At 46.0% G+C, this 21,239-nt stretch overlaps 1 protein-coding gene across 4 annotated transcripts in view; it reads right to left on the reverse strand.

Moving 5' to 3' along the window:
- Positions 1 to 21,239, reverse strand: part of CEP164 (centrosomal protein 164) — a 341,304-nt gene that overhangs the window by 171,038 nt on the left and 149,027 nt on the right. For all 4 annotated transcript variants that reach the window (XM_085647440.1, XM_085647438.1, XM_085647439.1 and 1 more), the window contains 2 exons: positions 13,656 to 13,742; positions 5,236 to 5,319 (listed from right to left, as the gene is read on the reverse strand). In XM_085647440.1, the coding sequence (XP_085503566.1) occupies positions 5,236 to 5,319; positions 13,656 to 13,742 (171 nt within the window). The remainder of the gene's footprint in view (positions 1 to 5,235; positions 5,320 to 13,655; positions 13,743 to 21,239) is intronic.

Below are 21,239 nucleotides of genomic sequence, written 5' to 3' on the forward strand. Positions count from 1 at the left end.
CCTTCCCTTTTGACAACTTCTCCCAGCCAGATAATAATGACAAAAGATTTTTCATTACAGTGAGGCTAACTGCCACTATTTTATTTCCTGCTTATAACAAAGCATTGCTGAGAGCTTAATGCTTCTTTGGCCACAGCCTGGCGCCCCCTCTGGGATCATTTGAGGCCCCCCTAGGGGGGCCCGCCCCCCAGTTTGAAGACCTCTGCCTTAAACTGCACACACACACAAAAACACACACACACAAAAACACACACACACACACACACACACACACTCCAATTATGCACACACTATCTCCAGTTTTACACACACACCAGCTCCAGTCGCTCACACACTTGCTCCAGTCGCATGCACACACACCAGTTCCAGTCTTAGCAGACAAACACCCACTGGTTCCTATCACATACACACACCAGTTCCCAACAAATACACACACGCACACTTAACAGCTTCAAACATACACTACAGCTCAAATCACACACAACTACAAACACACACACCAGCTGCAATCCAGCACCACACCAGCTGCAATCCTGCACACACACACACACCAGCACAAACTCAACACACGTGCACCAACCGTACACAATCTCCACAGACACACACGGTCCAATTACACACACACTAGCTCAATCCACAAACAAGCGCTCAAAACACATACACCCACACACAAACAAACAAACACACCAGCTCCCAACACTCACACCAGCTCCCCCCACACACAAGCTTTAATTGTACAAAAAAAAATAAGATTACACAAAGATAGCATCACACACTAACCAATGATGATTATAGACGCCAGCTTTAATTACAGAAACTAGCCTTTATTACGCACAGCTGTTCCATTTATGTACAAGCAATGTAAATAGGTCTGGTTTTAAAATAATGTAATGTGCGCTAATATGAAGTATTATAAGTAGATAGTGTTGGAACAAATATGTCTTTGGGTAGAAGAGCTGTAGAATAATATTGGTGTAGGTTAAAAGGTCTGGAGAGAGTTGCACTGACAAGCCCAACCTAAAAATCCAAACTGGTTAATGGCTGCCCTCCTCCCATCTGTGCTCCTGTCCAAAGAAAACCACCATAGATTATCCAGTTATCAAAGACAATCTAATATGCATGTGTGTGTGGCCTTCCTTGAAAGTTCAACCTCAGACAGCTAGGTAAACAAACATAATGATCACAGCTGTGCACAGTGCAAGCACTTTTTATGTCTCGCCTGGCGTTAGCAGCGCGCATGCGCTACCCTCGCAATGCGAGGGCTTCTTGGAATCAATACGGTTCCAGAAGTCGTGTCTGAGTTCCGCCCGCAATTGTGATTGGCGTGCGTCATTTGTCGACACTTATTATTCAGAACAGACTTTGTTGATTGTACTGGAGGGTTTTTAGTCCCTCCTGGTTGCCACCCTGTCCGTTTTATGCCACAACCAGCTGAATTAGATCTTTTACTGGCGGCATGAGATGGTGGGTTTAATATTGACTTGCTGCACTTTTTTTTTTTTTTTTTTTTTTTTAACTGTTGCATGCCTTTCGTTAGCGTGTGGAATGCATTCAACTAGTGGCTTTAACTTAATGTTTTTGGGGGGAGATATCGGTTATGTTAATAATGTGTGGTTTCTTGCGTGTGGTATGTATTTTGTTTATTTTACGCTCTTTTGTTACGGTATTTTGCGTGTGTGATGTTTTGTTCAGTCTACGCTGTCAATTGAATCCGTCAAGTTTTATGGCACGCGCACGTTTTCCTTCAGATCGCCCCTGGGCCAGATGCCGTTCTATTGTGCATTGTGTGCACACGCATGCTGCTTCTTGAAGAGTTTGTGCAGGTTTAGGAAAGCCAAGTTCTCTGCAGCTGTGCTGTGTTTCACATTTCCATTCTTGTGATGTGCCGCCTTGGCCGCGCTTGTTTTAATGTGCCTTGCTTTTTTTTTCTCTCGAGTACTTGTTTTTTTACATAGGCTGCCTAATGCCCACAAGTCATGTGTGGCAGTTTCAGCCATTATGTATTTTTTTTTTTACTTTTTTTAAATCAATCTCGATTTACACAGGGGGGCACTTCTAAGACTGTAAACATCGCTGCAACAAATACGTCGGGCCCGCTGCAGTCTTTAGGACACAAACCCCTTCATATAGTCTGGGCGGGGAGCCAGCAGGGTCACACGCTGTGGAGGCCGAGGCCGGGAGGTGGAGACTGTTATATTGTCACAAGTGTGAGGAGGGCGCAGTTGGGGTCAGGAGGGGAGAGCTCTGTACCTCAGTGCCTTGAACGTTCACTGTGAAACGAGCGGTGATGGCGTCACCAGCTCCAGTAACAGCAGAGCGGTTCTCGGTAGCTCTGTAGGACTTCTTGGCGCTGGCTGCAGTATATGGGGGCTTGGCTAGAGCTTTCTGTTCGGCCTGGCTGGGTGCGGTCACAAGGCTAGTGATCAGCTTCACCCTGTTTCTGGGCAGCCATATTTGTCAGTGAGCAGCCAGCTCGGCCATGGTTCTGCGTGGACGGTTAGGTTCTGTGGGGGGCGGTTGGTCATAGCTCGCCGTCACATGGCTTACATTCCAATCCGTGTATGTGGGGGTTGCATGTTTAAGTTTACTTCTTCAGGACGGTAAATCTGTGTGTGTACTGCTGAGAATATGTATGCCAGTACTGCTAAAAGCATGCACCCTTCAGGTGGCTAGTAAACGCTCACTACCTGTAGCGCCTGGAGCCTAACAAGGCACGGGGGTTATCGCGCCTCCTTAAAGCCACAGGCGCCTTAACTAATAAAGATAGCTTAAAGGTCAATATGCCTGAAGTGTGTGTGGATGCGGGTCGTTGCTTCCAATGCAGAAATACATCTCAAGAGGCTAACCCGCCAGCTGCTGCTATGTGGCTGTGTAACTAATAATGGGTTTGAAGTCCTACAGGACAGACCGCTCCTTTAACCCGACCGTAAAAAATAGCTTTATCGACGATTATTTAATTGCAAAGAGACAATTCATTCCGTGTGGTGCGCCGTGGCACTATTTATCATTAAGACTGCCCGCGAGCTGCCCTGAGTGTCCTCTTGCCTTGGATTTTCGATATTGCCAAACTGCCACATTGGCATCACATTATATTTGTGAGCGCGGGATGGCCGGGGCATTAGATGTGCGTGAAATGGCAGCCACAGGGACAGTTCGCGCGAGCTTGAAAAAGAACAATCGCATATTCCCACGGTCACTTGATTGTATAGCGCCAAAATGACACCAGGTACGAGAGGAACGCTAGATACAAATGATATCAGACAGGCCAGGCTCTCTCGACAGTGGTGGACATGGGTGCCCGGACGCTGGTGAGGTGCCAGGCTTACTATTGGTTGGTTTTGTGCCTACTGCCACCCAAGGTTTTTTTTTTTTTCGCAGTGTGGTCTGTTTCCAGGTTCATGCCGATGACAGATGGGCCTCTTGAAAAAAAGACAATGTCTTAGAAAGTAGAGGAAATCCAACAGACTGCACCTGCTCTGTAAGACATTCTTAGCGGTGCCTAGAGGCACCCCGGTCGGCTATGTGTGTTTGGTAATTTTTTTTAATCGCATTCTTTTGTTCGTTCACTCCTTTACTTGTTTCTGCGTCAAGTCATTCAGGCTTTTTTTATTTGTTCGCGCCTTGTAGGTCCAGTGAACGTCTTACTACTTGTAACATGTTATAGATTCACGAGCCATTAGTTTTCATATATTCGTTCACAGGATGCTACTTTGCTCAGTCTTCTTTCATTGAGTCTAACGTTTTCCCTTCGTTTGTGCATTCATGCATTTTTGCTCCAGTTGTCAATCGCCCATATGTTAGCAGATTTGTTCTTTATTTTTTTATCCGTTCTCTCATCGTCCTTTCGATCTTCATTCAATCATTGTGCCTCCTCCCCTCCCCCCCGGTCACTGCGGGGTGCCACGTTTGGCAAGAACAAGGGTCACTCACTGCCACTTGATCACAGACTTCGCATCACTTAATCCGTGACAGAGGCGGCAGTAGTAGGGAAAGCGTAGGGACAGCACTAGAGGCAACTGTAGGGGCAGTAGTAGAGGTAGCGGTAGGGCAGCTGTAGGGAGCCGCAGTAGAGGCAGTCGTGGGGGCAGTAGTAGGGGCAGCAGTACAGGAAGCAGTAGGGGCAGCAGTAGAGGCAGTCGTGGGGCAGTAGTAGGGGCAGCATTAGGAACAGCTGTAGGGGCACAGTAGAGGAAGCTGTAGGGGCCACAGTAGAGGCAGTCATAGGTGCAGATATACAGGCAGCAGCAGAAATAGCGGTAGTGGAAGCAGTAGCGGCAGTAATAGGGGCAGCAGTAGGGACACTGATTGTTTCATTAGTAACAAGGTACCATTCGGGAGTGATGGGAGCCATTGTAGGGGTAGTGATGAAGTAGTGGTAAGCAAATGACAATGCCTTTTATTTTTGTTTTCGTTTTTAAAACATAAATCAAAGGCAGTCATTTGCAATGTCAATAGCTCAAACTCGCATAAATGCCAGACCTATTGCATTGCAAATGCTTGTTTATGGAAGCACACAACTTCTGCCCAATCTAAACATGTACTACGAGCTCCAAAGATGTGGGCGGGGCCAAAGCCCCTCTCCTAGTGTCCTCACATAATTGCTTGGCAACAGCTGCCTTTTCAAGCCAGACCATAATAAGTGCTCCAAGGAGGCACAGCAGCTCCAATCATGCACATAAGGCACACTCTGATGACACAGCAGCTCCAATTAAAATAGGCGACAAATTTCACAAAGCACCATCGATTACAAACCTCTACTGCTGCGTACATAATATCCACCAACAAATCTGGATTGCACACAACGGTTCTGGCACTCAACTGAAATACACTTACAAGCTCACACCACACAGCAAGACAGATTACAGCATAAACTCAGATTACATCCTAGGCCTGCCTTAAAAAAATGCAAGACAGACACACAGACACACACACTTTCACCACATCACTGAAAGAAATGAAAGCATCTTCTAATCATAGGAAACAACTCATTTAATTACACTGCACGCACTGTGCAGCTAGATGTGCATAATGTAATTGCACAGTAAATGTAATAGGCCCCATCTACAAAGTTAATCATGATTAGAAATGCTGCCTTGAATTGACAGAGTGCATTGTATGACTTCAAGAAGACTTCAACTGAATGTTTCCATCGCCACATAAAACAATGAAAGGGACATAGACAGCTTATTTCCTGCCCAGAACAGAAAATCAACTGGAAACAAGGCAGTAGCTCACCTCAGACTTGGCGTCTTGAGATACGGGTGAAAGAGCAGTCACATCCAGAATGTGGTCAGGAATCAGACTCTTGAACCTGGAGTTCTGAAAGAAGGATGGGGAGAAATAGGGTTTAAGTTCAGCAGAACAACCCTTTAGAAAATACCTCAATAATGACCCTTCTAAGAACCTAAGAACTCAGCTGTAGGAGGCAGCTAAATAAATGTAGAACGTTAGCATGCTTCATTCTGGTTTTTGGCCAATGCTCAGCATTTCTCGCCCCAATCAGAAAAAAAGCTCACTCCAGACAGTCTTAAATACATAAGGCTGAAAATTTGTTTTCCGTTGGTCATCCAGTTTTCAATATAAACGTCTGTCTGCTATAAATGCATTAAGTAAGTATGCAAGCTCCAAAACAGAAGCTTTTAGGAGAAAAAGTCAATAGTGTCATTGACGGGAGAAGTTAAGGTCTGTCACTTCTTCGCTCTGACCAAGGGAGGAGATTCAACTTGAGACTTCAGTTGTTTCCAGGGTATACTCTGCCTGTCACTGCAATTGTAAACTGTCTCGATCTCACAGAAATGTGGGCATGGTCGGTGAACGACAGGCAGCTTTCAAACACTCCTGTTTGCTTGTTTGGAGAGGTACCAATGGAAGACTGTTTCAAACACTACATCCCGATTCTGTTCATCGTCCCATAAAGGGATTTAACTTTTCTTCTCTTTACACGCAATGTTTTTAATGCAAAATCGGTAACATTTTCAATAAGCAAGGGTCCAGACATCTCTCTTCTGCTTCAGTGTGACCTTGACCTCACCTTGAAATTGGACTCGTGTTGGTGTCTGTCTCCTGCTGTTCTCCCTGTTAGCTGCTCGTTCTGCCCCAACACAGTAACTACTTTGTTTGTACCGTCTCTTCTATCTGCCCTGTCTCTGTTTATCTGCTCCTTTTTGCATTCTTTGTTCCTCTCAACTGCGCCTTTTTGCATCTATTGCTCGGTTTTGAATCTTGGTCTCTTCTGCGAGCTTTTGTCCCCCCAACTTGATCCGCCGATCGCGTTTTCCCACCTTGCAGCTCCCTCCAGACTTTCCCGCTCTTGCTGAGCCCACCCACCGCCCCTGCACTCCTCCCACTCTCCAAGGCACTACTTAATGGAAGCCGCGGCACGGAGACCGTGCCAAAGGCAAGCCCGCCTGCTCCCGTCCAAGCCTGGACCGCGCCCAGCGCCGGGACCCTGGCCCAAAAGCCTCCCGCAGCTAAACTGCACACAAGCTCAACCCTGAGCTGCTCCCCAGTCCACGGTGGACCCCTGTTTTTGCCTGCTCGCATTGCCACTTGATATGCCTCTACACACCAGCTCTCACCCGCTACACACTCACCGCAATCCCTCACCAGGTCAGAACTCAAGACCCACATTCACCCAGCACCACACACCCATCGCGCATGCATGCTCCTCAATGCATGCTCACTCGGCAGGCACTCCACTGACGTTTGGGACCTCTTCGACTCCAACGCACCGGACCTCCTCTTCCTCACCAAAACCTGGCTCAACCCCACATATCAATGTCGGACATCGCCACAGCCATCCCTACTGTATACAAAATCCTGCACCAGGACCGATCATATTATCCAGGAGGACTTACCATCATCCACAAAGACACCATCAAGTGTAGCACTTACACTGACCCAGAAGTCACTTTTATGAATACATGCACTTCAAGCTTCAGACAGACAGTAAAACCACTATCGAAGGCACCTTTGCATACCACCACCAGGACCTCGCACCGACTTCAGCAGCCTTCTCACCGCACCCCTCGCCATGGGCAACAAAGACTTCATACTCCTAAGCGATCTCAACTTTCAACTCGATGACATCATGGACGCCAACTCCACAGACTTGCTTGAAGGTCTACTGAACATCAGCCTCACCCAGCTCATACAAAGCCCTACCCACATTGCCGGAAAAACCCTGGTCCCCCATCTTCTCCTCCAGCGACAAGGTTTAAGTCAGCCACATCACTCCACTCACATGCCTGAACCACTCCATCGTCCACTTCCACATAACAGGGACTCCAGCCATCCCTATGGAGTCTAGCATCACCCCAAGTCGCTGCTGGAATAAAGTTATGGAAACGGAATGGCTCAACGCCCCCCAACCACACTACCCAGACCCGACCAACGACCTCATCAATAACAAACAACTTCAACAACTGGATCACCACTGGCACTAATGCCCTGGCGCTCCCGAAAAACACCAAACCCAAAAGAGCTTACAAACAAGCTCGCTGGTACAATGCTGACCTCAGAGTCCAAGAGAGTTTGCAAGCAACTCAAAAGGAAATGGAGACCCACCCAAGGAACCACCACAAGAAGCAACTACAAGGGCGCACTTTGACACTATCACCATCTAGTGAAAGAGACCAAGGAAAAGGCCCTGACCCATAGAATCGAGTCTAGCTCCAACAACTGCAAGGAACATTTCACTATCGTCAAGGAATTCCCCAACCCAACAGCTGCAACCAGCACCCTTACGCCTAAACAAGAACTCTGCAGCAACCTCTCTGACTTCTTCCATGAACCAAAATTATCAGGAACTACAGCAACTTTGAACCACATCCACCCCCCATCAACATTCCCAGCCTACTAACCTCATCAACCAAAGACTACCAACTGACAGCATGGAACCTATCCATCGAGGACACTGCAGCAATATTGACGACAGTCCCCTCAAGGGCACCCACAGAACCCTGCCCCCCACCATATCAACAACCTGGGAAGAGCCATGATCAGTGCTGCACTCCCCTCTATCATCAACACCTCCCTCAAGACAGCCACTTTCCCAGATAGCTGGAAATATCCAGAAATCCCTGATTTCCTCAAAAAACTCTCAGCCATCCTCAAAGTACTCAGCAACTACCAATCCATCTTGCTGCTCCTCTTCCCAGCCAGTCATCGAGAATACCATCAACAGACAACTCCTTGACTACCTAGAACGCCACAAACTCCTGGACGACTTGCGATCAGGATTCCGAAACAGCCATAGCACTGAAACAGCCTTCCTCGCTGCCACAGTCAACATACAAACCATCCTCAACCATGGACAGAGAGCAGCCTTCATCCTCCTCGACCTCTCCACAGCTTTTAACACAGTCTTCCACTACACACTCATCGCCAGACTGCACACAGCAGGAGTAGAAGGGCCAGCACTCAAATGAATGGCTTCCTTCCTCTCTGGAAGAACACAATGAGTCAGGCTCCTCCCGTTCACATCAAAATCCAAGGATCTCATCTGCGGAGTCCCGCAGAGATCATCACTCAGTCCCACGCTTTTCAACATGTACATGACTCCTCTGGCTAACATCATCATATTCCACAGAATCAACATAATCTCGTACACTGACGACACCCAGCTCATTATTTACCTCTCAGACGACACCACCACCAAGACAAATTTCAAATAACCCATGACCAGCGTTCCCAATTGGATGAAGAGAAGTGTCAAAAAGCTCAACACCGACAAAACTGAAGTGCTGATCTTTGGGAATAAGATCTCATCTTGGAACTCCACCTGATGGCCTGCCTAACTCAGACCCACACCCACCCCAACCGACCACTCTAGGAACCTAGCTTTATCCTAGACACCAATCTCACTATGAAGTCCCAGGTCAACGCTGTCACCTCTCCATGCATCCAAATCCTCTGGATGCTATGTAAAATCTCCATGTGGTTCCCATTGGACACCAGACGTACTATCACGCAGGCCCTAATCACTAGCAGATTGGACTACGAGAAGGCACTCTACACAGGCAACCTAACCCATCTTCTGCACAGATATCAGACCATCCAAAACACCGCCGCCAGACTCGTCCTCTACCTTCCACGTCGAACCTGCATCACACCACACCACACCACTCCTCAGATAGCTCCACTGGCTCCCCACCCAGAAGCACTGCCGGTTCAAACTTCTCACACATGCATTTAAGTCACTATGCATTTAAGTCACTATGCAACATGGAAATGACCTATAACAATCACAAGCTTCACTTCCACCAACCCACCAGACAACTTTGCTCAGCATCACACTCACTCGCACACTCCACATCCACACAAGCAGAATGGGAGAACAATCATTCTCCAAGCCGCAAAATCCTGGAATGACCACCACCCACACATCAGGGCCTCCTCTTCACTTCTTGAATTCCACAAGAAGCTAAAGACCTGGTTTTCAATTAGTCTTCTAGCAGGACTAAAGAGACTGCCTGTACTCATTCTCAGTACTCCCCCACCTCACCTACTCAGCACCTGGATACCCAAACGGGTGAAAATGTCTGAAGAAAGAAAACTAGTAAAATACCTACAAACAGAAAAGAAGCTGATTAAACAGGCTTATAGGTGTTGTTTTGGCACCTACTAAGGGATTTGGGGAGTTGGGGAATGAGAAATTCCATGGCTCCCATTTTGAACTTATACAATATTGCAATTGACAATGAGGGCCATTACATAGGCATTCACATAATAATCAGTAATGAAAAAGGCAAGCACCCATTCTAGGTCCCCTGATCCCCCTACTCTCCCTGCTCGTTCCCATCTGTCTCCGTTTCCATCTCACTAGGATCATTATCATTATCATTTTGCGCAGTCTCCGGTTCTTCTGGGTTAAGGGTAATATTGTACAGAACGCACCAGTCTGTAAGGTCTGTCTGGAGCTTGTCCTCTTTCCTGTGTAGTTTCATGTGTGTTTCTTCTGCAAGTGCCCACTCCCTTACCTCTCTGAGCCATGTTGGTATGTCTGGGCTTCTCTGCCCCATCTAAGTGATTGCCACCCAGCGTCTGGCCAAGACTATCATCAGCTGCAGCAGTTTGTATGCCATTTCCGATTCTTGGGCTTACGTGTGTGGGCCAAGAGACATTGGATTGGCTCCTCCCTCATGGAGAGTTCTGTGCATGTACGGACCTTATGTACCACTTGTGACCAAAACTGCTGTAGCTCAGGACAGACCAAGGCAAGGTCCAGAGAATCTGCCTCCCCCATGCAACACCTGGGGCAGGTGTCAGTGGTGTGGTGTGAAATACGTCGGAGCTTCACCAGTGTGAGATAGGTGCAATGTAAGAAATTGTAGTGAATCAGTTTAAACACTGCATTACAGGAAACTGAGTGTGTGAGCGTGTACACGTTCGCACAATCCTTATCCACTATGTGTATATTAAGGTCTCTCTCCCACACTGCTTTGGAGCATGGGGCTCTGCCTTTGAATCTAATCTCATGGCTTTATAGAGGAGCGAAATCATCCTGTGCCCAGCACCCACATGTCAAAAACAGGTCTAAAGTACTCGTCGGGTGCGGAATCAGGGTACTTGGGCCAGGCAATTTTTACCACCTCTAGGATACCCATGTATTGTAGGTAGTGACCGTGACCCAGGGCGAAGCTTTCACATGCTTGCTTGTACGTTATGAACGCATCACTCGGGTAGAGGTCTGCTAGGACCTCGCATCCGCCATCCCTCCACACCTTAAATGACATATGGGCGCTCATATCCCTGATTGGGGCCACGATCCATATGGGAAGCTCTCCATGAAAGGGAGCATGGTGCAGCACCGTTTCTATGTACTGTTGCCATATGTTTGCAGTTTGGTGCACTATGCATGGAAGATCCACTCCGGCCCCCCCCTCCCCTGCATCAGTGCTACCTGGAGTTCCCCATGCTCTACTCGGACGGCTAGTAGTCATTTTTCCCAGTTGTCTTTGTCCTCTAGCCAGTGTGACACATGCTGTAGCTGGGCGGCAAAATAATATAAGTCAAATCGCTGGGCCTCCAGTCCCCCTTCTTCATATCTGCTTGACAGGGTCTTGAGGGTCACCCTGCTGTGCCAACCCGCCCATAGTTAGAAAATTAGGATAGTATTCAGCTGCTTAAAAATTTGTGTAAGAATTGGGCAGAGAGAGTTTTGGAGTGCATAGAGGCATCTAGGCAGCATCACCATTTTAGACACCGCTAGTCTTTCCATTAAGGAGAGCGGTAAAGTATTCCAGAACGAGACCGAGAGTCTCAAGGCATCTAGGACCGTATCTAGGTTTAAGGCTATTAACTGAGCATTGTCCAGTGCAATCTGGTCCCCAAGGTACCGGAAGTGTGCTCGCTCCCATCGGAGTTCCAGATTTGGGAAACTTTGCAACAGCAAGCTGGCCGTGCGCGTCAGAGGAAAAATCTGAGATTTTTTACGGTTGAGGCGCACCCAGATTCTTCGCTGAACTGTTCCAGGTGCTGTAGGATCGTGGGTACTGCCTCTCTGGGAGCAGACACATAAAAAAAGAGCGTCGTGGCATAAAGAGAGATCACATGCATCGTGTGTCCTACCAGGATACCCTAGCGCTCCGTTTCCGCCCACATCCTCACCGAAAAGGGCTCGATGGCCATGGCCAGAGCAAAGAGGAGGGGCAATAGCGGGCACCCCTGATGTTTGACCCGCCCCAAGACCCATTCCCGGACCGAGCTCCACCTAGCCTCACCCGTGCACTTGGTTCGGTATATAAAACTTGGACCCAGTGGCGGGAGTGGGGCCAAAACCTTATTGCTTTAAGGACTTCTAGGAGATAACCCCAATCTACCATGTCGAAGGCTTTGGTCAGATATATCGACATGAGCGCCATCCCCTCCTCCTGGTATTTTCCTTCATGTAAGATGTGTGTTAGTCGGCAGAGATTCCTGCTGATATTGCAGCCCGGAATAAAGCCACATTGGTTCCTGTGCACGAGGTGGGGCATTTGGGGTCCAAGGCGAGAGACCAGGAGTTTGCTTCGTGTCTTCGCGTCTGAGTGGATCATCGTGATTGGGTGATAGGCAGAAGGGTTGCAGCTGTTCCCGCCCGGTTTCAGTAGTATACAAATTTCGCCCTGCCTTAATGTAGGGAAGAGGATCCTTCCATCAATGAACTCATCATAAACCTTCTTTAGTGCATCAGTCACCGTTGCGGCATATGCTCGGTAAAACTCAGGGGGAAATCTGTCCCCGCCCGGGGATTTCGCTCATGGGAGCATCAATAATACAGCCTGTATTTCTTCTATGGTAAGTGGGGCCTCCAGCTCCTCTGTGGCCTGGGCAAGGAGCTGTGTCAGATTCATAGTCTGTAAGTATGAGACATAGGAGTCTTGACTGATAGCTAGATCCACGGCGTACACCGTCTGAAGGTGTTGCTGCAGCTCTTGTGCAGCCCTGGAGTGTACCATTGCCCCGGTGGGTGTGCGAAGTGCAGCTTTTGGGGTCGGGGTCAGCTCCCTACTAAGGATCCAAGCCAGTAGCCGTCCAGATTTGTCTCCCTCCCTATGTAGATGCTGTTGATATTGGGTGAGTGTGAATTTGTCTAACCTGTGGCATATATAGCTGATGCACTTCCGTATCTCCCATTCCCGAGCCTCAGCTGCAGGATCTTTCTGGTCCCCAATTTGTGCCCCCGCCAAGGCCGCTTATTTCCCTGCGAGGTCACGCTGCAGCAGTCTGCGGACCCCACATGTTAAGCTCAGACAAGCCCCTCACGCGACCGCTTTTAATGCCTCCCACTTCGTAGCCTTAGAGATGTTTGCCACTTCCCACTTGAATGCCATATAATCAGCTAGGACACCCGCTATGTGTTCCCAACCAAGCGCGTATTCCAGTATATCAGTTGGCATCCGCCGTGTTCTTGGGAGGTGCTCAGGGAGCCCCCAGAGGACCTTGCAAGTGAGTAGGGAGTGATCAGACAGGAAGCAGGCCTGATGGATCACCTCCACACTTAAATTGGCACCTACTGTCGACGTCAGGACCCTGACAAGTCTACTATATGTGCTGTGTGTGGGGGAGTAGCAAGTGTATAGTTTCTGAGTGGGTGTCTGTCCCTCCAAACATCTCGTATACCCAAGTTTCCCATCACCTCCCGAAGCCTCTCAGTCATGCGTGGCTTTGGGTGGGGGACTTCAATTGTGTTCTGGACCATGACATGGATAGACACCCTCCGTGCCCAGGCACAAAGGATCGGAGCGCTCAGATCCAAAGCCAGGACCTCCTGTATGGACTTATTAAGTCAGGATCGTCTACAGAAATACATCTTTTTAAAGAGCATGAATTTGTTCTTCACTGAAATAAGATCATACCTTAATCACTAGCTTTCAAAACAATGCCTCTTACTGGTTTCAAACGTTACATTAGAATGGCGATTGTATATTGGCTTGGATGACCCAAGGGAGTGTTCTAGCTGGAATGGTAAAGCAATGCTGACATGTATGGCTCAGGGGTAGTGATCTCACTGAAATGGCAATGATATATCATCTTGGGTGGATCAAAGGTAGTGATACAAAATCTTGTGGCTTACGATGTTTCAGCTGCACTACAGAACTGTCACTAGTAGGAGAAATGCACAAACAAGGCATACAAATACACCAGTTTTGTAAGAGTGGAAATTAACTCACCGAGTCGAAGAAATTCTTGTCTTCCTCCTCCTCATTTGAATGGTCAGATACGTTCAATCCCTTCACCTGGTCACTGGGCTCAGATTCCTTTACATACAAAGACAATTGAGAAATTATTTGGCAGCGGGCACTCACCCAATTTCTCTGTAGTTTTATAAACACTACAGTTAATATCAGGATAATCTGCATAAAGACATGGACTGGCAAATGGGAAATGAGAGACAAGAGAATCAGGCAGAACACAGCCAGAGCAGGACAGACTATAGGACACATTGGTAGACTGCAGCCATAATAGGGCAGACTAAGGGAGCATAGAGGCAGCAGGACAGAGACATCACAAGGATCAATGATCACAGGTCAAACCCAGGCACAGCCCTGAGCAGATCATATAAGGGACAGCACAGGCAACAAAAAGACAGGTGATCAGACAGCACACAAACTGGCCAAGGAAAGTGCACCAGAAAGAGCAGAGCAAAACAGGCCACAAATAATATGGTTAGTCTATCTCAATAAGGCAACATAGCAAAAACACAGGCTAAATTGGAGCAGAGCTGGAACACATCATGATTAGCCAAGACAACCACACAGCAACAAACAGCGCGTTGATTGAACTATAGATGCATAACTAGCAGAGCACCACCAGACACGTAACTTTAGGCATTAGGCGGGCCACCGCACAACACAGAACGGAGTACAGATAAGGCAGCACAGTCAAGGCCATACTAGGAGAAAATAGCACACGTCAGATTAGGGCAGAGCAAATGGTAGATATAAATGTGGAAAAGGGAAGAACAGCCAGAACATACCAGGAGCAACATGGGCTGAGATAGAGCACAACACAGCCAGAACAACAATAAAACAGGCTAAATCAGAGCAAAGAATAACCAAAGTAGAGCCAGGACACACCATGGGCTGGCACAGAGCATTAGACAAAACACAACTAAGATAGGTCAGTATGGATCGGGCAGAATACTGGTCTGAGGAACACTTAAACAAGACTGGCTTCAACTGCATAATTACACAGCATTGGGCAGTGCAAAAAACAGGGAATTTCAGTATTGATCAGAACCAGTACAGATCAAGGATCCCCATTTTTGCTCCTGAGAAAAGCACAATAAACCAATTCATTTTGAAGACAGGGAAAGAGTACAGCCAAACCAGCAACAAAGCAACTGTGCGGTGCATGGGGAGTGTGTCAAAACCCAATGTAGAGAGGAACTGCAAAGCTCAGAAAAAGCACGGTTAAGCAGAAAGTGTGACACCACCACCAAACATGGAGAATTCCATCATCCACTATGGGACCAGGTGGGGTCATTAGGGTTAGCATAAATTGCCACCTTTCTATAGGGCAGAGCGGCACCACTAAACTTAAGACGACAATAGTCACCCATGGAAAACACATGGGAAAATAAATCCACTGCATTATGCATAAAAATACACAAATAATGGTTTCTATAAAGTACAGGAAAATCTGCAGAGATTAAATGTTGCCTGGTAATGATATGGTCATGATCCAGGGAGGTTAGCAATTCAATATCCCGCATCAAAGTGGTATTCCCATAAACTCTTCTTAACCTCTATACTGTAATAAAAATGCGATTGAACTCCAATATTATATATGGTATGTAAAAATACTGCATGCATGTTCATGTTTAATAATTGTTTTCCCCCCACGCCATGTATGACCGACTCGTTTTGTCAGTTTTCATAAATAACAGAATGTTCAAATGTCAGAGTTAAAGTCCCTCTTGAATAGAAAAGAGGACGAAAGAAATAAATATATCCTTTTCAAGATTACATACACTTATGAGGCTTTTGGAAAAATTTCTAAATGGGATACTGAACATTAAAGATTTTGTATGCTCTTGTTTTAAAAAACGTTATAAAGTTGAGCAAAAGAGTACCAGTTTCAGAAATCCCATGGAAAGGTGCTTTATATCCCTTGGTTTCTGCTTTCTAGCATGCAATATTACCCACTGCTATTCATCAGTAAGAGGATAAGAGACAGCAAAAGGAAGTTCGATGCTCTCTAATGGTAATTCGAGGCAGCAATTCAAGAGACAGACTGAAAAGGCTCGAACCTGAGAAGCACAAGTGTCATTTAGGAAATTATCCTCTAACATTTGGAGAGTATGCTCAGCCTAAAGGTGCTTAGATAGCCTTTTTCCTACTAGCACACACTGTGAAAGCTGCATCCCTCCTCCTACAGCTCTGGCTATTTTATCCAATTTTTCTGGTTTTCTTACTATTAGATTTACTAACGTTCTGATGTTTGGTCACAGTGTTACTTCTCTGGGACAATCAGAGTTGAGAGGTAAGCTGCAACAGTACAGATATTCTTCGGACATCCAAAAACAGTGCAGTGTGTCGCTGAATGGTCAGATAGGCTATTAGGATGAGCGGGATCCTGTCTGTAAAGGCTGTGCAGCGGTCTACCAGTGTGTGCAACACCAGCAGAGGATTGGGACAGAACAAGAGCAAGTCAGTAGTACAAATATGTGCTTTGTAAGTAACATAACACTTGTTCTTTGCAGTCCTTGGAAATGACACAACTGAGGTATTTTTACACAATGTAATGGTACCCAATGTATTAACCCTAGAAGGATGAAAGAGATACCTTGCCTTAGCAGGATTGAAATATGGGAACGGCAGATAGCACCAGATGACCACAGGCAGTGCTGATCTTGATGAACCATGCTGCCAGCAAGCAGATGAATGACTGAGTGAGCGAGCGATGGATCGATCCAGGTATCAGAGTTGAATCGGTCTTCCCTAAATTTAAAATTATTTCAAGGGGCTATCACTGCTCGGTTCGAAGCTTTGGAATGAGCTCCTTAGGTTGGAAAGTACCTTGCACAGTTACAGAGAGAATCTACAAAGATCTCATTTGGTTAACAGCTGTAGTGGACTTGGCTCATTGAGAACCTATGCACTTTGAAAACGGCTATACCTTTAAGCACTGCTGATGATCTACACAGCCCTTCTACCATGTTCTATCATATGGAATAGCTCTGGACTTCTCACTGTGCTCTAGAACTACTTTTGATCTGTTGGCCATCTGGAAATACAGCCTTCAAGTTAGCAGTGTCAGAAGTCTGTCCGTAAATCCTGCAGTCAGCCATTTATGCATCCGTAAAATCCATATGCATCAGTCATTGGAGATAGCACCACCTTCTCATCATCCCCCTGAACTAGGGTGTGTTTTAGGGATAAGGAAGTGGAGAAGACCAGTCGCTGCAGGTGCAGAGGTGCATCAAAACCCATGTGTAACACAGATGCAGCCTTCTGTGTTGGTCCTAAACCCACTGTTCCTTCCTCAGAATTTTTGCTTGCCCTTGAGGAGATGAAGGGCTTTTCAGGGGCTAGGCAACGTGACCCCATCCTCAGAACACTTTCCCAAGCCCAGATAGAGAGCCGGTTAGCCACATTATCTCTTCGACTACTTCCTCAAAAAGGGGATGAAATATGTTTTTTTGGTGGAGGAGGAGGAAGAGGGGATCATGTCTAGTACCGGAGTATCTTCTCTATACAAAAGACAGTACATGTAGAAGTTTTCTCTATGTCCAATTAGCGTGGGAGATGCATCTGTACTTCTACAACATTTCATCTCCCTGCCCCATAAGAAGGTTCACATGCTAGTAAGGACACAAGGGCGAGCTGTGTTGCACTTCCCTCCAGTTTTTTTGATGACTTTGCGTAAATACACAGGGACAATGTAATACAGCTTCTTGGGGTTTTACAGAGTTCAAAGATGTGTAAAGGGATCGGATATTAGCAGTGCACAATAGAAAAATACAAAGTCGAAGATGTTAGAGCTTGGGAGCCAGGAACACAATCTGGGGGTGCGACTAATTAGTCATGGGACAGTGATTCCGATCAGCATCAGTGAAAACGATTGTCACAAATGTAGCAAGCACAGCAGATGCAATGAAATTGGGAAAGTAGGTAAAATGTAACAAAACCCTGCAACTTGAAATCCACTTGAAGTTTCAGCGGGGCAGATCTACTTTCTGAATGGACTCTCCCTTGAAGTGTGTCGCAAGGCTCCCATGTGTATTTTCTAATGATACATACAGTACAGTAGGTTACATTCCAACATGGTCACTGTTTGTGCATTAAAGACAATAGAGTGTGTGGTTCACGTACAAGCCAGAGAAAGCAGGCTTGTTCGTATTCTAACAAAGACCTGTTAAAATAGTTTTACTAATAGAAAAACATGGCAATTGAGTAATATTTTTTGAGTCTTGCGTTAACTGGCCAGAGAAGGAAAATGCCCAATCTCTGATGCCCTTTCATAAGCACAGCAGCTACAATAAGGGCACAAGGAAAGACAACCTTGTAAACTCTGTCTTGTAGGAGGAGGGAAGAAAAGCAGAAATATGTGACTGGTTACTATTATATTTTTAATCAAGAATTACTGTTTCGTATACTGTGTAACAAAATAGAAGCCACGCATGAGCTGACCCTCCTCATTCCATAGGGCGCCTTGTATAAGAAAGGTATACAAGATCCCAGTGGTGCTTAGGTTAGATATATGGACCAGTTGCTGAGGATGCTGAAACATGGAGTTTGACCTCAGGCCTGATGGCACAGTAAGGTACAAGAGAAAACTTCAAATGCCTTGACATATTAGCTGTTACACAGCCAGTTTTTCAATTAAGCAGAGATTGCACTAATGGATTAGGGATGGATGATGAATTATGATTAGGTCTCATCCACCATCCTTCCTAAAATGAATAATAATTGCGGATTCAATCATTTTAATGAACAGGATTTGATGATGAATATTGTATCATAAATTATCAGGTAGTGCAAAGTACCAACTATCAGACATGCATACTGATTTTGATGGTACAGGCAGGGCTCTATGGGCCAGATGCAAGTAATTCTTATCTTGCATTTCCGAAATAGCGATTCTGTAGGAATTGGTATTTAGGAAATGCAAAATGATATGTACAAAATTTGCGATTTCCTAATAGCGATTCCTAAAGAGTAGGAATCGCTATTGGGAAATCGCAAATAGGAAATGCTATTGCATTCCCACCATGGGCCATATAGGAAATCCAAACCCAAGAGAGCCTCTGGCTTAAGGCCCCCCTGGGTATCCCCAAAATGTGCAGTGCACGTATGCCCTAGGGGCATGTGTCTGCTTCATGTCACATTAAAAATGCATTTTTAAATTTTGAACATGGTTACCATGTTACTTTGTAGAAATCACAAATTGCAACTGGTTTTTGGCCTTTGTACATATGAAAAGGAGGTTTTGCATTTCTTAACAGGCAGAAATTGAAATCAGCCTCTTAAGAAATGCAAAAAGCTTTCATACATTTGGCCCTTTGCATCACCTACAAATGCGAGATTCTCTTCTCTTGGACAGGTGTGGTCAAACTGCTAACTCTCTCCCCTTCTAAAGCATAACTCAGTAGGGAAGGCTTGAGAGAAACGGTTGCTATTTCTTTTTTAGAACTCAAGAAATCTACCGGGTGTGGTCACAATAATTTACATACAGCATAGGCAACGAACCATGAAAGAGAAATATAGCATCACCAAGAGATTAAAATGTAATATTCCTAGAAAGACAACGCTTGTTCTACGAAACGTACCATTATCCACAAAACAAATTCTGGAGGGAGTGGAAGAGTTCGAATAAATTGTCGACCTTCAATTCAACAAAGACACCCTAGATGCTCAGTGATGCATTTCAAAATGTTTTAGGGTGTTAGCAGGATTTTCTAACAGTATGGTCAACAAGCAGTAGTCGGTAAAGCAAGTAACTAGCAATAAGAGGACTCTGAAAGCAGCGGTTGTTAAGGGAAAGTGCACAGGGCATCTACAGGATGAGTTAAGACTTACTTTGTCTGCTTGTGTTCTGTTTTGGTTTGGACCAGCTATCCCTGATCCACCTGAATTAACCACTTGTTCATCCACAGAAGCTGTTTCCTTTCTCTGAAGAATATCTTCATCTGGGGCTCCCCTTTTGGAGTCAATTCTTGGGGACACTGTTCCAATTCCTCTTGCATCCTGCATATTGGCAAATAGTTCAGCCTTGAATGCTAGGGTGCCTTGTACACCATCAGGCAAAGATGCGCCATCCCCAACGCTGCTGGAATCACCCTTCTTGGTTGTCTTTTGGACAGGTTTGCGGAGTAATTCTGTAATATTTGGATCCGAAGTGCAGCGGTCAGCCTCTTGGGTGAGGTCGATATCACCAGGAGTGGGAGAACAAGAGATGTGCGAGTTCATAGAATTGTCTTTCCTTCCCCAGACTCCGTCTTTCATGCATTGCTTCTAGGCAGCAAGTTAACAGGGTAAATGGGACATATTAGGATCTTAGGTCACACGCTATTGGAGTCAACATCATGTCAAGCAAAAAGGGGTGGGGATTGGACCGACTGCAGCCCAAAGGTATGAAAACCATTGCCCCCTACTAAACTTGACCAGCCCGACCTGTGCCGACAGACCAGGAACCTCACCGAGCCTATCTTCCGAGAACAAGGAGCCTCATTTCTGAAAAATGGCCTCTGCAGCTACATGGGCACTTCCAGTTAGATAAGAACCTTGCAGATGAGCTTTGTACTCTGTTGCACTCTAGTGAGCCTAGGAGTGAAAGGCACAGAGCAAGGACAAGGATCATATTGTTTCTGCAATTAAATCTGCCTGGCCTCAGAGGCGAGAAGGCAATATACAATGCACAGGCTTAATGCACAAAAGCTTCTAGCAAAGATTGAAGTTTTATGATCCCAAGTTTGTGGTTTCCTTCTCGCTCTAGAAAACAGTGCAAGACATTTCCTCCCAAGAATTCTGACTTCTTAGTACCACCCATGCCCGGTGACATCTGATGAAGAATGGATCTGTTCCCTGTAGCTCGCTGATTAATGCAGATTCCCGTGCATATTAAGCACGAATGGGCAGTATCTCACAGCCACAATTGTTTCTTCCACAAAGGAATATCAAACACATCTGGAACTAATCTGCATGCGCCTATCTGATGCGATGCTTAAAGCAAACTCATCAACTCAAGGTAGAAATGAGTTAATTAGATGTAACACCATTTCTCGAACATTGGTTCCTTTTATATATTCAACATGCTTGAATCATTCCCGTTGTCAGGTTGGGAACCCCCGGTACATTAAAACAGCAATATACAGTGTAAGATATACAGCATACAATGTAAAATGGCCATAGGCCTGAAAAACATAGTATGTTTAGCTTGCAGATACCAAAGCTGGAGAACTGGAGTTACAGGCAGGTCATTAATTTTTTTTATATATTCCTATGCTTGAATCAGAAAAGCAAGCAGTATACATTATGAAATACAACAAAGCAGGAAACAGACTCACTTTTAATGAAACAGGTTTCTCAGGACTGCCTGTACCACTGCTGCATCAGATTCTGCATCCACGTCTAGGGAGCAATGCTTCATGAACCTATGCCTGCTTCTCCAGGTGGCTGCATGGCAGAAGTCTTTCAAAGGCACCCCAGCATAAAGTGCTACAGTCACAGCCATGACCGTGGTAGAATGTGCACTCACTCTTACCAGGAGAGGACGCTTGGCTTTGGCATGATAGTAAGCAATACAGGCTA

The sequence above is a fragment of the Triturus cristatus genome, chromosome 3_2, assembly GCF_964204655.1.
Source record: "Triturus cristatus chromosome 3_2, aTriCri1.1, whole genome shotgun sequence".
In the NCBI taxonomy this organism is placed as follows: domain Eukaryota; kingdom Metazoa; phylum Chordata; class Amphibia; order Caudata; family Salamandridae; genus Triturus; species Triturus cristatus.